This window comes from Ranitomeya variabilis, chromosome 4 (genome assembly GCF_051348905.1).
Source record: "Ranitomeya variabilis isolate aRanVar5 chromosome 4, aRanVar5.hap1, whole genome shotgun sequence".
Lineage (NCBI taxonomy): Eukaryota > Metazoa > Chordata > Amphibia > Anura > Dendrobatidae > Ranitomeya > Ranitomeya variabilis.
The window spans coordinates 641,086,206-641,103,582 of record NC_135235.1 but is presented as its reverse complement, the minus strand read 5'-3'; the positions used below and the strand labels follow the sequence as shown (position 1 = coordinate 641,103,582).

The 17,377-nt window shown below is 40.0% G+C and overlaps 1 protein-coding gene across 1 annotated transcript in view; it reads left to right on the top strand.

The window, feature by feature from the left end:
• Nucleotides 1-17,377, top strand: part of LOC143767417 (uncharacterized) — an 82,695-nt gene that overhangs the window by 39,188 nt on the left and 26,130 nt on the right. The window contains 1 exon segment of the mRNA XM_077255751.1: nucleotides 1,431-2,769. Coding sequence (XP_077111866.1) covers nucleotides 1,431-2,769 — 1,339 coding nt within the window.

Sequence of the window (17,377 nt, the reverse complement as noted above, 5' to 3'; positions counted from 1 at the left end):
TATCTGTGTGTATCTGTGTATGTACAGTATATGTGTGTATGTATATGGTATAGTTGTATGGCTGTGTGTGTATGCATGTACAGTATGTGTGTATCTGTGTATGTGCAATAATTTATATGGATATATGGTATATATGTATGTTTATGTGCATGTACATACAGTATATGTGTATGTATATGTGTGTACGGTATGTGTATATGTACGGTATGTGTATGTGTATCTGTATGTTTGGTATATGTGTGTGTATGCATTACGGTATATGTATGTATGTACGGTATGTGCATTTGGGTGTATTTTATATGTATGTACGGTATGTGTTTACTATATGTATATAACTATCTGTGTATGTACGGTATATGTATGTGTATCTGTGTGCATGTACGGTATATGTGTGTACGGCATTTGTGTGAATGTACGGTATATGCATGTGTGTATGTACGGTATGTGTATGTATGATGGTATGTGTATCTGTGTGTATGTACGGTATATGTGTGTACGGCATTTGTGTGAATGTACGGTATATGCATGTGTGCATGTACGGTATGTGTATGTATGATGGTATATGTATGTGTATCTGTTTGTATGTATGATATATGTATGTGTTTGCATATACTGTATTTGTATGTGTATCTGTGTACGTACGGTGTATGTATGTGTATTTGTGTGTATGTATGGTATATGTATGTACGGTATGTGTATACTATATGTGTATATAACTGTATGTGTGTATGCATGTAATGTGTATGTCTGTGTATGTACGGTATGTGTATCTGTGTGTATGTACGGTGTATGTATGTACAGTATATGCCGGAACAAAAATCATTGTTCTCATCAGCACATCGCCCAGTTAAAACTGCAGATATTCTGCTAAGATGATACTGTATGGGGACAGATTGATTTACTAGTGATCATTCTGTCCCCAGCCAGTGTAAAGAGGCTGGAAACAAGTGGCGAATGACTTCAATATTGTTGATCACGCTCGTTTAGTGGCCTGAAATCAGCGCATGTAGCTACAACCAAAATGTTTCTGTTGGTGCAATATGTTAGCATTTGGGGCCCCATTTTAAACTTTTGCCTAGGGCCCCACTTTGCCTAAAACCGGCCCTGAGGTTGACCTCTATCTACTAGTCTTCACTGAATATTTCGCTAAATATAAATAAATATTTTATATTTCACAAAATTTTGGTGACCGGTACAGTAAAACATGGACCTATAAAGTGGCGAAGTGCAAGACGAAAAGAGCAGAAACCTAATGGTCTAACATAATGTATGAGTTCCTGCTTCGATATCTTCTATTGCCACCAGTGCCTTCATCAGTTCCTAATTGAATTTTAATACAATTTGCACTGAAATGTTCTAGAAAGTATAAATATTATAATTATTAATCTAATTTCATGGTTATGTTTTAATTTACATTTTATTCTTTGCAGCTGACTGCACCAGCCGATCGGGGACACATCTTACATTTTCAGAATTGACTGCACATGATCATACTATTACACCGGATACTTGTGAACAACATGACAATATCCCAGATTTATCCTCAGCCCTTCACAGTAAAGATCCACCATATGATACTTTTGAAAAGTTTCTGTCTTCTGATTCATCACAGACTATTATGCAAAGCAAAAATAACACAATTGGTTGTGAACATCAAATAGCTCACACAAGAAAGAAGCCATATTCATGTTCAGAGTGTGGGAAATGTTTTACAAAAAAATCACATCTTATTGCACATGAGAGAATTCACACATGGGAGAAGCCATTTTCATGTTCAGAATGTGGGAAATGTTTTACACAGAAATCAAATCTTGTTGCACATGAGCGACGTCACACAGGGGAGAAGCCTTTTTCATGTTCAGAATGTGGAAAATGTTTTACAAAAATATCAAATCTTATTGCACATGAGAGAATTCACACAGGGGAGAAGCCATTTTCATGTTTAGAATGTGGAAAGTGTTTTACAGCTAAATCAAGTCTATTTGAACATGAGCAAAGACACACAGGTGAGATGCCATATTCATGTTCAGAATGTGAGAAATGTTTTACAAAAAAATCAAATCTTATTGCACATGAGCGAAGTCACACAGGGGTGAAGCCATTTTCATGTTTAGAATGTGGAAAGTGTTTTACAGCTAAATCAAATCTATTTGATCATGAGAAAAGACACACAGGTGAGATGCCATATTCATGTTCAGAATGTGGGAAATGCTTTACACTAAAATGTAATCTTGTTAAACATTGGAGAAGTCACACAGGGGAAAAGCCATTTTCATGTTCAGAATGTGGGAAATGTTTTACACAGAAATCAAATCTTGTTGCACATGAGCGACGTCACACAGGGGAGAAGCCTTTTTCATGTTCAGAATGTGGAAAATGTTTTACAGCGAGAGCAAGACTTGTTAATCATCAGAAAAAACATACAGGTGAGAAGCCATATTCATGTTCAGAATGTAAGAAATGTTTTACAATGAAATCATATCTTGTTATACATGAGAGAAGTCATAGAGGCGAGAAGCCTTATTCATGTTCAGAATGTGGGAAATGTTTTATAATAAAATCACATCTTGTCACACATCGAAGAATTCACACAGGTGAGAAACCGTTTTCATGTTCTGAATGTGGGAAATGTTATACAGTGAAATCAAGTCTTGTTACACATCAGAAAACGCACACAGGGGTGAAGCCATTTTCATGTTCAGAATGTGGGAAATGTTTTACACACAAAAAAGGACTTGTAAGACATCAGAGATCTCACACAAGGGAATAGCCATATTCATGTTCAGAATGTAAAAAAAAGCTTTTCAAGTTTTAGTATGTAAACAATACCAGTCCAGTATGTAGTTAAATAAATATTTTTGGGCCTTCTACCTATGCAGAATTATTTTCCCCGCCTCTCATTCAACAAATAGGCTGAAATACAAAAATTGTGGGTCTCACATGTTCACACTATTTTCCTCCTATGGGAAGTAACGCCTTCCCCTGGGCAGCACGGTGGCACAGTGGTTAGCACAGCAGCCTTGCAGCGCTGGAGTCCTGGGTTGAAGCCCCACTAAGGACAACATCTGCAAAGAGTTTGTATGTTCTCTCCGTGTTTGCGTGGGTTTCCTCCGGGTACTCCGGTTTCCTCCCACATTCCAAAGACATACTGATAGGGAATTTAGATTGTGAGCCCCAATGGGGACAGTGATGATAATGTGTGCAAACTGTAAAGCGCTGCGGAATATGTTAGCGCTATATAAAAATAAAGATTATTATTATAGCCATATTCATGTTCAGAATGTAAAAAAAAGCGTTTCAAGTTTTAATATGTAGACAATGCCAGTCCAATATGTACTTAAATAAATATTTTTGGGCCTTCTACCTAAGCAGAATTTATTTCCCTGCCTCTCATTCAACAAATAAACTGAAATGCAAAAATTGTGGGTCTTGCATGTTCACACTATTTCCCTCCTATGGGAAGTAACGCCTTCCCCTGACCTAATCCTTCCCCGCCCTTCAACAGACTTACTGGATCCAATTAAATTTACCGGAGATGTATTTGTTAAAGGCAATAGACTCTTTTTTTTTTGTCCTCAAGCAAACCCCTAAAGCATGAATTCAGCCATGGTTCTTATTTGGTCATCGGTGAGCCTGTTCTGATTTGCAGATAAAGTCGACACCAACAGCTTTGTGGACCACACATCTTGGGGCATCATGACTGCAGGTATATTATGCTGATATTATGATGATCTTATGAGACCATTATATGGGAATATGTAACTGGGTTAGGTGCAATAGCTACCTGTATTTGAAGTACTCTATTTGTTATACAATCATTGGTGATATTTATGGACTTTATCAGAACGATCTAGTTAGAACAAGGTTTTTTGATGATTGAGACTTTATATTAAATGTAGCTGCTAGCAATTTTGTGATGACCAGCTTTGGTAATTATGGGCCTCGTATAGAAATTGAATGGAATGGCCATGACATTTATTGATGTGTGACTCCATTTTTTCTATTTCTGCAAAAATATCTACATTTTCTACGGTTTAGTAAAACCATCTGATGTGTACCAGTATGAGAACCGTCTGGTCTCCTATCAAAAATCTAAAAGCCACATGTTTAGACTAGGTGTTTTTGCAGCATCTTTTTTCTGCAGCAAAACATGATCTCTTGGCAGGAAAGAGGCTATAGAAAAAAAGCATATTTTCTTTGTTTTTTCTTGCTGCGTTTTTTTGCTGCAGTTTTCGCATGCTAGATTTCTCTCTTGCATCGTGAAGTTTAGTGTTGAAAAAAATGTCCTATTCTATAGAATCAGGTTTTGGCACAAAAAACTGCAAAAAATAGCAAAAAAGGCAGAGATGCTTACCTGCCTAGGCCTCCGAACAAATGCATTATCAGGATGCAGTGGACCCATGTGGTTAAGATGGCGGTTACACAGGTGCAGAAATACCAATAAGGCAGCCACTCACAACCTACCAAATTAATGGAGGGGGTGGCTGCTTGGCATATGACTGCACATTAGAGACTTGTATGTGGTGCTGTTCACACAATGGGAATGCACAGAATCCAGGTTAACAGCCCATTTGTGACGCCCTTCTATTAGCTCAGGCGGGCTGCCCAGCGCTATTAAGATGCATCCCATGTGAACAGACACCACAGTTTACAAGACAGAGTGGGCCCAACTGCACCCCGAAAAATAATGCAAAAAAACACATAAAAAATATGTGAGGTATTAGTTTATATTCTGGCCAAAATATGTAAGCTCGTAACCCAACGTCAAGGGTCCCCACTAGAGATGACCGGTGTTCGAGTCGAACTGTTCGCCAATTTCAAATTTGAGCTATTTTGGGCGGTTTTCGAGTCGTTCAATGAACCCGAACAATTTGCTTAAAATTCTGCTGTTCGGGGGGCGTGGCCTGGACTGCTATGGCGTAGGTTGTGCGGTGCTGGAGCTCCTGAGGAAAATCCTCTATAATCAACTAAAATCGCCTAACAACCGTTTTTATTGTCAAATCCTTGGTTGGATCTTATCCAGTGCCTCATCTGGGTCACTATGATCCGAAAATTATTTTAATTTTACCACATAAATTTTAGAAATCAGCCCTAGGAAAGTTTGGGCCTTCAAACTACAGGGTTGAGGTAATCCAGCCTCAGGAAGCTAATACCTTCTAACAAACGGCTCAGCTAATAAGCCAAAGGACCTGAGGTACAGTTATATGAAAAAGTTTGGGCACCCCTATTAATCTTAAGCTTAATGTTTTATAAAAATGTTTTTTTCTTTGCAACAGCTATTTCAGTTTCATATATCTAATAACTGTTGGACACAGTAATGTTTCTGCATTGAAATGAAGTTTATTGTACTAACAGAAAATGTGCAATCTGCATTCAAACAAAATTTGACAGGGGCATAAGTATGGGCACCCTTATCATTTTCTTGTTTTAAATACTCCTACCTACTTTTTACTGACTTACTAAAGCACTTTTTTTGGTTTTGTAACCTCATTGAGTTTTGAACTTCATAGCTAGGTGTATGCAATCATGAGAAAAGCTACTTAAAGTGGCCACTTGCAAGTTTTTCTCCTGTTTGAATCTCCTCTGAAGAGTGGCATCATGGGCTCCTCAAAACAACTGTCAAATGATCTGAAAACAAAGATTATTCAACATAGTTGTTCAGGGGAAGGATACAAAAAGCTGTCTCAGAGATTTAACCTGTCAATTTCCACTGTGAGGAACATAGTAAGGAAATGGAAGAACACAGGTACAGTTCTTGTTAAGGCCAGAAGTGGCAGGCCAAGAAAAACATCAGAAAGGCAGAGAAGAAGAATGGTGAGATCAGTCAAGGACAATCCTCAGGCCACCTCCAGAGATCTGCAGCATCAACTTGCTGCAGATGGTGTCACTGTGCATCGGTCAACTATACAACACACTTTGCACAAGGAGAAGCTGTATGGGAGAGTGATGCGAAAGAAGCAGTTTCTGCAAGCACGCCACAAACAGAGTCGGCTGAGGTATGCAAAAGCACATTTGGAGAAGCCAATTTCTTTTTGGAAGAAGGTCCTGTGGACTTATGAAACCAAGATTGAGTTGTTTGGTAATACAAAAAGGCGTTATGCATGGCGGCAAAAAAACACAGTGCGTTGTATAGTTGACCGATGCACAGTGACACCATCTGCAGCAAGTTGATGCTGCAGCTCTCTGGAGATGGTCTGAGGATTGTCCTTGACTGATCTCACCATTCTTCTCTGCCTTTCTGATGTTTTTCTTGGCCTGCCACTTCTGGCCTTAACAAGAACTGTAACTGTGTTCTTCCATTTCCTTACTATGTTCCTCACAGTGGAAATTGACAGGTTAAATGTCTGAGACAGCTTTTTGTATCCTTCCCCTGAACAACTATGTTGAATAATCTTTGTTTTCAGATCATTTGACAGTTGTTTTGAGGAGCCCATGATGCCACTCTTCAGAGGAGATTCAAACAGGAGAACAACTTGCAAGTGGCCACTTTAAGTAGCTTTTCTCATGATTGCATACACCTAGCTATGAAGTTCAAAACTCAATGAGGTTACAAAACCAAAAAAAGTGCTTTAGTAAGTCAGTAAAAAGTAGGTAGGAGTATTTAAAACAAGAAAATTATAAGGGTGCCCATACCTATGCACCTGTCAAATTGTGTTTGAATGCAGATTGCACATTTTCTGTTAGTACAATAAACCTCATTTCAAGGCAGAAACATTACTGTGTCCAACAGTTATTAGATATATGAAACTGAAATAGCTGTTGCAAAAAAAAACATTTTTATAAAACATTAAGCTTAAGATTAATAGGGGTGCCCAAACTTTTTCATATGACTGTAAAAAAACTCAGATTTTATTATAAACTCCCTCTCTGGCTTTGGCAGTGAGGAGAAGGGAAGTGACAAGTACAGGCACACACTGTGGAGCGGTCTCTGCACGGCTGCTGCTCCCTCCCCTATTGCCTGGGGATATACCGCCCTGTGCTCATTAGCATAAAGTGCTAAGCCTCCCCGGATTGAAAGACGGAGGCAGAAGAAAGCGATCCAGAAGCATCGGGGGAAGACCCGCAGTGATGTGATATCAGCTCCACACAGAAGCCGACGCTGACACTCCCCCGGACTTTGGAACAAAAGACGGGAAAAGACGGCTGCCATTTTATTGGTGGACGGCGACAGATCAGAAGGCGCGAGAGACCAGCGACAGCAAAGAAGAAGATCTGCGCTGGTCAACACATTGCAGGCTCCGGATCCAAGCACCACCGGACTCAAACAGCGGTAAGTTCCGGCCCCCTGCTGGGAACGAAAATACACCGGCGGTCCAGCGAGGAAGACAGCGACGACCGACGGCTCCCGTGCAGGACAATGGTGGAACCACACAGACAGCCATCTCTGCAGGAGCGACAGGAAGACTCCGGTGCAGCATAAACTGCTGTTGAAATAGCTAGGAGCCCTGCAGGGCTCACAAAGCAAAAGAGCTATAGCCTACTATATCAGTCTCTGGCAGGATCTAATCCAGGTAACTGGCTATTTTAGTGAAGCTGACTGGGAAGTCCTAAATCCAGTCATATTATTTGGAGAGTTTTATTTCTACCCTGGTTCCTTCCTTATTAGCACATGTCTCTAGGAGAACAATCAGTTCTTGAAAGATATTTGTTTGTTGTGGGGAATTAACCTGCACCCTTTAACTAACAAACACAAAGTGTTATATAAGCATGCTCTGTTAGGAAAAATCTATTTGTATGCCCCAATGATTTAATCTGCACTTTTTAATTCTCAGGTGCTAGGTATTATCTAAGCATATTCTTCTGTAATTACTGTGAAACTATATACGCCACCTGTTGACACAGCTAATTGCTTGTTTATATTCGGATGATATCTATTACCACACTCACAGGGGTATTTCCATAGTTGCTCCCCTTTTGCTGTTTGAGACCACTTTGTGGGGATTTTTTATATACCAGGGCCAGCCTCACCAGGATTATCCTGCGATCAACATAGAGGACATTGTCTACAATTCCAGCTTTGCTTGGGGCTACTATTTGTGGAAAATCTTTAATCTTTATTCTGAGACGGTCCTGGTAGACACTCTCTGCAAATCAGGCTATTGCTTGGGGATAAGAATGAGCAAGAACTCGTCTAAACCCCAATTCTTAAACATGGCCTCATCTATACCTCAAAAACCCCAAAGGTACAAAGGGTCTGGGCGCAATCCATCAAAGGACTTAATAACCACAATAAGTCCCAATAGATCCAGGTCTCCATTAAAAGACGATGAGGAATTAGACTATGATAAACTCCCCAATTCAAACAGAGTAAAAAGGAACCTCCCAAACACTTTTGTAGAGATGGACTCATCTACATCTTTAAAGAGGAAAACTCCAGGGGCTATAGGAGAGAAATACGCCACTCCTAATGATTCATCTGACGAGGTCTCAGAGATCTTCTCTCCTAATACAAGCCCCGCCAAGCCAAAACCAAAAAAAAGTAATCCAAACCCCGATGATACTCAAAGATTTGATATGAATTCTGTTGGGAAACTCTGTCTAATTTGACAGAAAAAATGGATAAGTTTGAAAACAGCATGAACGAAAGGTTTGATAAGCAAAATAAAATGTTCAAAGAATCATTATCCCTCCTCAGCAATAGGATGGACAAATTTGAAGATAGAATTAAAAAGATAGAGGAGAGGCCAGATAATATATCAAAAGTAAATAACGACATCATCAGAGAGATGCATAAGCTAAAGCCTAAGGTAGCAGATCTGGAAGACCGGAATCGGAGAAATAACATCAAAATTAGGGGGATTCCTGAGAATATAGGCCCAAATAAATTGGAAGAGTACACCAAGAAGTTATTCAGAAAAATAATCCCTACCCTGACTGATCAAGAACTAGAAATAGACAGAATCCACAGGTTGCGAAAACCACCCACTATTCCTAAAGATCTACCTAGAGACACGTTAATGAGAATCCATTTTTTCAAAACAAAAGAAAAAATTCAAAATTACTTTAAAGAAAATAAAAACTTCCCTGACCATTCAAAAAACTCAAATTATATGCCGATCTCTCCAGAGATACGATCGAAGGGAGGAAAGCTTTCCAGAATATCACCATACCTCTCAGAGACAATGAGATCTCTTATAAGTGGGGATTCCCGCTAAAATTACTAGTACATTACAGAGGCAATGTTATCGCCCTAAACTCCCCAGAGGAAGGCAGGGACTTCTTAAAATCCATCAATATCCCATTATATTCACGACACAAAGCTCACCCTGATTCTGACAGCAAGACATGAAAGGGTTTTGATATATTTATATTGAGTGATCTAAATGGGAAAACACCCGGGTACAATGCTATACCTTACCCTAGGATGTCTAACTATTCTATTAATTTGTTATTGGTAGTAACGAGTTTGTATTTAATATATTGAGTTTATGTTCATCAACAAAGAGGATGTTGCTCGGGAGCGAGTAACACGGACTTTTTCCCCCAACAGGTGAAGTCAGGTTCACTGAAGTGAACCCCTTCAAGTGGACATTCCAGTTTATTGTTACCACTTGTATTAAACACTTATAGGTTTGTTAAGATTTTCTTCACAGGTTTGCAAAATAGGCATCCATATAATTTAGATCATAATGAGTTTAAAACTACTATCCTACAATGTAAGAGGACTTAATAGTCCACACAAAAGACATACACTTTGGAAAGAAATAAGTAAAAGTCAAGCTGAAATAATTTGTATACAGGAATCCAAATTCAAAGACAAAGCCAACCCAAAATTCTCACATAAAAATTTCCCATATATTTACAAGTCTGACAATGTGAAAAAGAAAGCCGGTGTGATCACAATCAAAGGCACAATTTCATTTGAATTCCTAGAGGAGGTCAAAGATGTTAAAGGCAGATTCCATATTATTTGTTCATTAAACAACCAGGTATGCACAATTATCAATATCTATGCCCCCAATATGGGTCAAATACATTTCCTGAACAAAATAAATAAAAAAGTCATGTCAGTTAAGAGAGGTGCCATGATTTGGCTGGGAGATTTCAATCTGGTCCCAAACGCAAATATGGACTCCTCCACCCCAAATAGATACAGACCAAACAATTTAGACAACTGGATCTATCATAACGAATTATTTGACATCTTTAGGTGTCTTAACACCACATCAATTGAATTCTCCCATTTTTCTGACCCTCACCAATCAGCGTCACGTATTGACTTAATTTTATCAGACATTTTTACACTTCCCAAGTTCCATAGAATTAATATAGAAAGGAAAACCTTCTCAGATGGCACTAGAAGACTGATTAATTCAATCAAACTGATACACTCCTCTAAATTGCCAACGGTAATTATAACTTTAGATGCCGAAAAGGCTTTTGTCCGCCTAAATTGGCTCTATCTAACATCAGTTCTAAGTAAATTTGGTTTTAATGAAAAATATATTAACAGCATCATGGCACTTTACTCTAGGCCAAAAGCCAGAATATATACTAACAATTATTCTTTTGACATATCAAATGGTACAAGACAAGGTTGCCCCCTTTCTCCACTTCTTTTTATACTGTCAATGGAACCATTGGCGCAGTCGATCAGGCAAAACAATAACATAAAAGGTTTGAAAACACAAACACGTCAGTATAAGATTGGCCTTTTTGCCGACGACCTGATATTTACCCTGACTGATCCTTACGACTCAATCACAGAACTGCAAAAAACCCTTAAAACTTTCTCAAATCTTTCCTTTCTTAAGATTAACGAAAATAAATCAAAAATCTTGCCATTTTATTTGAGCGACTTAGAAACAAAGAAAATTGAGAACATATCTTCACTAAGCTGGTCAGAGGGGGATTTAGAATATCTAGGCACGATCATCTCAAAAAACCTAGAGGCAATAATGAAGAAAAATCTGGACAAACTTTTAGAGACAATTAACAAAGACCTTAATTTCTTTGGTACAAAAGACATATCATGGTGGGGTAGAACATTGGTTATCAAAATTTTTATCATCCCAAAAATCTCATATACTAAGAACACTCCCCCTAAAAGTCAACACATCTTATCTAACCAGTATACAATCCACAATTAATTTGTTCATCTGGAATAAAAAAAGGGCCCGAATACCCACAAACATATTATATAAGTGCAAAGAACTTGGGGGTATAGGCCTACCCAATATAACCGCCTTATACTTATCGAACCTTATCAAACAAAGCCAATATTGGTTCATGCAAGAGGACTATCCAAATTGGCTTGATCTAGAAATTACCCACAATCATAATAAACCTCCCAAAGAATTAGTCTTCAACCATATTCTAAACAGAACCAACGATATTCACGTTAAACACCCTATTTTCTCTTCCATTATATATGCATGGGACAAACTTTCTAAAAGGAAAAGAGGATCCAACAAGAAAATTCTTCTCTATAGATATTATTATGCTTACCCAAAACGCTGACCCCTCTCCCATGTGGCGAGAAAAAAGGATCCTAAAATTAAGCGATATTCATGATGGGGTTAAATTTATTAGTTTCAGCTCCTTGAAAGAAAAATTTAAAATTCCTTCCTCAGCCTTTTTTCCATATATGACACTGAAAGAACAAGCCCAAAATTTTATCATTAAAAAAACAAAAATCTCCGAAGCTACTACTAATTTATTAAAAAATCCCAAACATTACTTATTTTGGAGTAATAAGCAAATTTATCGGTGGTTCAACAACGACACAAAATTTGACAAGTTATCTTACATGAATAAATGGGAAAATGATTTGAACACGACATTTACTCCAGAACAGTGGGAAAACGCGATCCATTTTACCTATGCATCAAATATTTGCATGACATTACAAGAAGCATATTTTAAAATCATCACAAGGTGGTACTTCACTCTGGCTCGCCTCTCCCATCTACCTTCGGGAGGGTCTCCCCTGTGCAGGAGAGAATGTGGAGAATACGGAAGTTTGCTACATGTGTTTTGGAAGTGTCCAAGGGTGAAACCCTTATGGAGACAGGCCACAAAACTAATCAACAAAATATTAAAAGATAACATCATAGTTACCCCAGCAATGGCCTTGTTGTCTTTACAATGGGAAAACGTTGACACAAATGGGAGACCTATTATAATCCACATTTGTTTAGTGGTTAAACAAATTATAGCATTCCATTGGAAAAATCCAATTTTACCGGCCTTTACTGAAATTATAGACCAAATTAATCTACATAAAGCATATGAAGAAAACTTCGCAATAGCAAACAACTATTATAAGAAATATGATAGGAAATAGAAGAAATGGGTTGAGGTATATCCCAACTTTCCACATTAAAAGGAAAGGTGACAATTAATGTATACCTGTGAAGGTAATATATGTTAACTTGTTAATAATTGTTAATAATTAATCAAATTCTGTTATGACTGGACAGTATGTCCGCAATGTTTCTCTTACCGTCTTCCCATTCCCACTTCCCTCACCTCTCGCCCTCTCCCCACCCTTATTTCCTTGAAAGTTGAATATATGATTATCTACAAAATACAATATTAAATTTCAAAATGCTTAATAAAAATTATTTGAAAGAAAAAATAATAATTTGGCTGTTCCAGTTTCTGTTCGATAATTGTTCGTTCACCAAAAGCCTAGCTTGATTTGCACATTGAAACTGTTTATCATTGTTAATGGACTTTTTCAATGTATAGTGTGGGGGGGCGGGGGATAGATCTGTGCTGAAATAACGCCTATCTCCATTTTTTTTTTTCTTTCCCGCATTTACAGAGGGGCGGTGCAGTCTCTCAGCCTATCAGCAGTGCACACACACACAGCAATGTGCATGTGATGCACACAAGCAAGGGAATGTGTATGTCACATGTCCTTGCCCTATAAGAACCAGCAATTTGCCCCGTTGCCACAATTTCCTCACTGCTGCAGCTTAGTGTTAGACGGCACCGCTGCTGCTGCGGGCGCTATACAGACTTAGTCTACGTTCACATTAGCGTTCGGCGCCGCAGCGTCGCCGCATGCGTCATGCGCCCCTATATTTAACATGGGGGCGCATGGACATGCGTTGTGCTGCGTTTTGCGACGCATGGGTTTTTTTGGCCACAAGCGTTGGGCGCAGAGGACGCAGCAAGTTGCATTTTTTTGCGTCCAACTTTCGGCAAAAAAGGACGCATGCGTCGCAAAACGCAGAGTTTTAGCGTGCGTTTTGTTGCGTTTTTGTTTGCGTTGTGCTAATTGCTAATGGACAGCGTTGCACGGCAAAAATGTCGCAATTAACGCCATGCAACAGGTCCGTTAGCGCACCCATTGACAGCAATGTTGTTCCTGCCTGAAGCGCATCGCTAGCGCGTGCCTTTTTCAGCTCGCGCTAGCGATGTGCCGTTCTTTTGTGATGCGCCTCGGACGCTGCTTGCAGTGTCCGCAGGGCGCCCGAGGTCCGTTCCCCGCTCTCGCAGATCGGGGATCTACGAGAGCAGGGACGTTAGCGCGACACCTAAATGCGGCCCCTACAAATACATTGCGTTAGCGCAATCCGCTAGAGCTAAACGGATTGCCCTAACGCAATGTGAATCTAGCCTAAAGGCCATTTTCATAGGCTATATACAGCTCTGCGGGAACATCCAGAAAAATTCTATCTCTACTGTCGCATGACAATCCAAACATTTGATAGATTGTTGGAGATATTACGTCCAGGAATGACATATCAGGACACAAGGATGCGCAAAGCAATATCCGCAGAGGAGCGTCTTCTCCTTATCTTACGATATGTATTAGACATCCTCACATACTGTATGTTGATGATATTTTTTATTTATGTGTTTGTTTCTATCATGTATTTTCATGTATATGTGGACATTAGGTCACAAGCAGATCTTTAAAAGTTGGGGAAATTTTTCATTTTCCAGCGTTAAGCATGTGTGTGAAGATATAAAATATGATTGTGCTTCTTCATGTTTTGCGTGAACTCTTTAAACAGAACTAATATTTTCTTTTGGTCACTTTCAGCTTCCTGTCCACTGAAGTTTTTGATTGGCCGATCAACAATTTCTGGCATTGTGCGGTTAACCTGTAGGCAAATCTGGAATAGACTCAAGGACCTTGTGATGCCTGAGCCCAAACAGGATGATTGGCTCAAAATAGCCTGTGGGTTCCAGGACAATTGTGACTTTCCAAACTGCATTAGAGCGGTGGATGGGAAACATATCAGGGTATGTAAGCCGCCGAACTCTGGCTCCCAATTCTACAACTATAAGCAGTTTTTCTCTGTAGTTCTGTTAGCTGTAGTTGACAGTAACTACAGGTTTATAATTGTAGACATTGGGGCCCATGGGCGAACTGGAGACTCTAGGATCTTCAATTCGTCCATTATGGGTCGGCGGCTACGTGACAACCAGTTAGATCTCCCACCACCACAACAACTCCCAGGCTCCACTGCAGAAGCAGTGCCTTTTGTTTTTGTTGGAGATGAGGCGTTCGAACTGACCAGACACGTCATGAGGCCTTATCCCCGGCGCAACCTCGACCACCGTCGGAGGATCTTTAATTTGCGCCTTTCTAGGGCGCGGAGACTGGTGGAGTGCGCCTTTGGTATTCTGGTGGCCAAATGGCGTGTCCTCCAGACTGCCCTACAGCTCAGTGAGGCTACAGTCAATGAAGTAATCAAAGCCTCAGTAATTTTGCATAATTATACCCGGATACATGATTGCTTGACAGATGCTAATGATGAGCACATGTTGAGTCCTGGAATTAGGCCTACACCACATGGCCCTCCTCCGCGCCGTCCCCTTTCTGGCATAAAAGTTAGGAATGTTTTAACCAATTTTTTTGTTTCTCCTCAGGGTTCTACTCCCTGGCAAGATTATGCTGTTTCTCAGTTGTAATTTACTTATTTTCTTGATTTATTTGTCAAATATAATTTTGAAATACAATGAAACAGTATTGTGTGTGTTGACTTTCTTTAGTGACTAGATGTTTGTTTATAGCATATGTGTGTGATGTAATAATGATTGGTCCACAAACATAATTTGGCTTTCGTAAAAAATGTTTACTACCAGCAAAAGCCTTTTTTGTTAAACTTGTAACCATATTTTAGTCATATTTTTTTTTTTTAAGGCTTTTTTTTAGTTTTTTAAACAAGTAACCACAACAACGTGCAAATACTGCCCAAAATTCCTGATTTGAATATTTGCCAACCATATATGTCTTAATTCTGTTGTTGTTTAATAAACGAATTAAAAAAAAAATACTGCCCAAAATAGACAAAAACATGGTTGGCACAAAAACAAACAAACAAAAAACAAAACAAAACAAAAACAATACAGATCCCTGTAAGTTGGCGGGGGAGATGGCGGCAGATCAGGGTCCTGTTCAGGGGCCCTTTGTTGGGCCAATAGGCCTTCACCCTGTGAGGATGCTGTGGCTTGTGGCGCAGAATACTGGCCTTGACCATATTGGACAGTTGTGTGTTGGCCATAAGATAATTGTCTCTGTCCCTCATGCTGACGGCCATATTGGCTGGCCTCATACCCCAACCCAAAATGGCCATGTTGTCCAAACCCAGGTTGGGACAAGCCTACATCACTGGGTCTGGAAAAGTGGCCATATTGGGAATGTGGGTTGTAGGATGCCATTTGGAACAGTGCTGGCCTTTGTAGATTTTGGGGTGGGAGGGGTTGAGGTGTAGGCATACGTGGAGTAGGTGCTGCAAATCCTGATTGATCCTGCACCTGTTGAGTGAATTGAAGGCGCAAGAGGTTTGTTTGTGAAAGCTGCCTTCGCTCCAGAAATTCAAACACCACATAGGGGTTATTTGGAGGGGTGCTTAAATCAATCAGGATTTGCACACACCCTCTCACACGTAGCCTCACCTCACGGGGAAGGGGTCGAAGGTAACGGACAAGGCTGTGGGCAAAGGTGTTGTGAATTCTGTTCTTGAACTCCCTCCTGTGGTCATGAATGGTACTTCGGCGAGTTCTGTCCATGGACTCCCTCTGGTGGCTGTGAGTGGAGCTGCTGGTTCTGAGGTTCCTCCCTCAGCTGACCTCGCTTAGGCCTAGGCTGGCTGCTCTATTTAACTCCACTCATATCGTTACTTGATGCCAGCTGTCAATGTTCTAGTACTGGTTCAGTTCTCACTTGGATCTCTCTGGTGACCTGTTTACTCCAGCAGAAGCTAAGTTCCTGCTAGTTAATTTGTTGTTCATGTTTTCTAATCCAACTTGCTTTCATGATTTTGCCTTGCTAGTTGGAAGCTCTGGGATGCAGAGTGGCACCTCCGCACCGTGAGTCGGTGCGGGGGTCTTTTTGCACACTCTGCGTGGTCTTTTTGTAGTTTTTTTTGTGCTGACCGCAAAGATATCTTTCCTATCCTCAGTCTGTTTAGTAAGTCTGGCCTCCTTTGCTGAAACCTGTTTCATTTCTGTGTTTGTGACTTCATCTTAACTCACAGTCAATATTCGTGGGGGGCTGCCTTTTCCTTTGGGGTAAATTTCTCTGAGGCAAGGTAGGCTTTATTTCCTATCTCTAGGGGTAGTTAGCTCTTAGGCTGTGAAGAGGCGTCTAGGCAGAGTTAGGTACGCTCCACAGCTATTTCTAGTTGGTGTGCGATAGGATTAGGGATTGCGGTCAGCAGAGCTCCCACTTCCCAGAGCTTGTCCTGTGTCAGTTTAACCATCAGGTCATTCCGGGTGCTCCTAACCACCAGGTCATCATAACACAAAGGCCTCCTCTCCATCATCCGTGGCTGCCCTGGCCAAATAATTGAGGACCCCAGCGTCCACATCACTCCTTGTTGATATAGAAGAGAAACTGGCGCACTACCTACCTGAAATATCCCAGGGGTGCAAAAGGGTGGTAATAAAGTCTAATAGAAACCAAAAAGAGAAAGAACCACCAAGGACAATACACACCCCTGCTCAATAATTTATATAAAAAGTAAACTTTTATTGACAAAACCATAAAAACCAATTAAAAACAATGATAACCAAATCCCCCCCATGGTCCTGCAATTACACAGATATCTGGATGTGTATTCCATATAAATATGCAGACAATAATGTCAATAATACAATAAGTAAATTAACCAAACACCTTGATAATGATAACCACCTAAACAACCCCAATATATGAAAAAGTCCTAAATGCAAAATAGTGCAAATCGGGCTAAAAGAACGGCATGCATAAGTAAAAGAATAGCACGCCGGGACCCAATGGTCTGCTCTGTTGGAATAATTTAAGGACAAATGCCCATGTCAGAAGCTCTGATTGCTATAGAACAGATACTGTAAGCGCAAGGATAATAAATGATCCGTATGCAATCTGAAATATAAATGCACCCAGGATAAGTGCAGCAACATAACCATGAGGACGGTGGGCTACACAGGG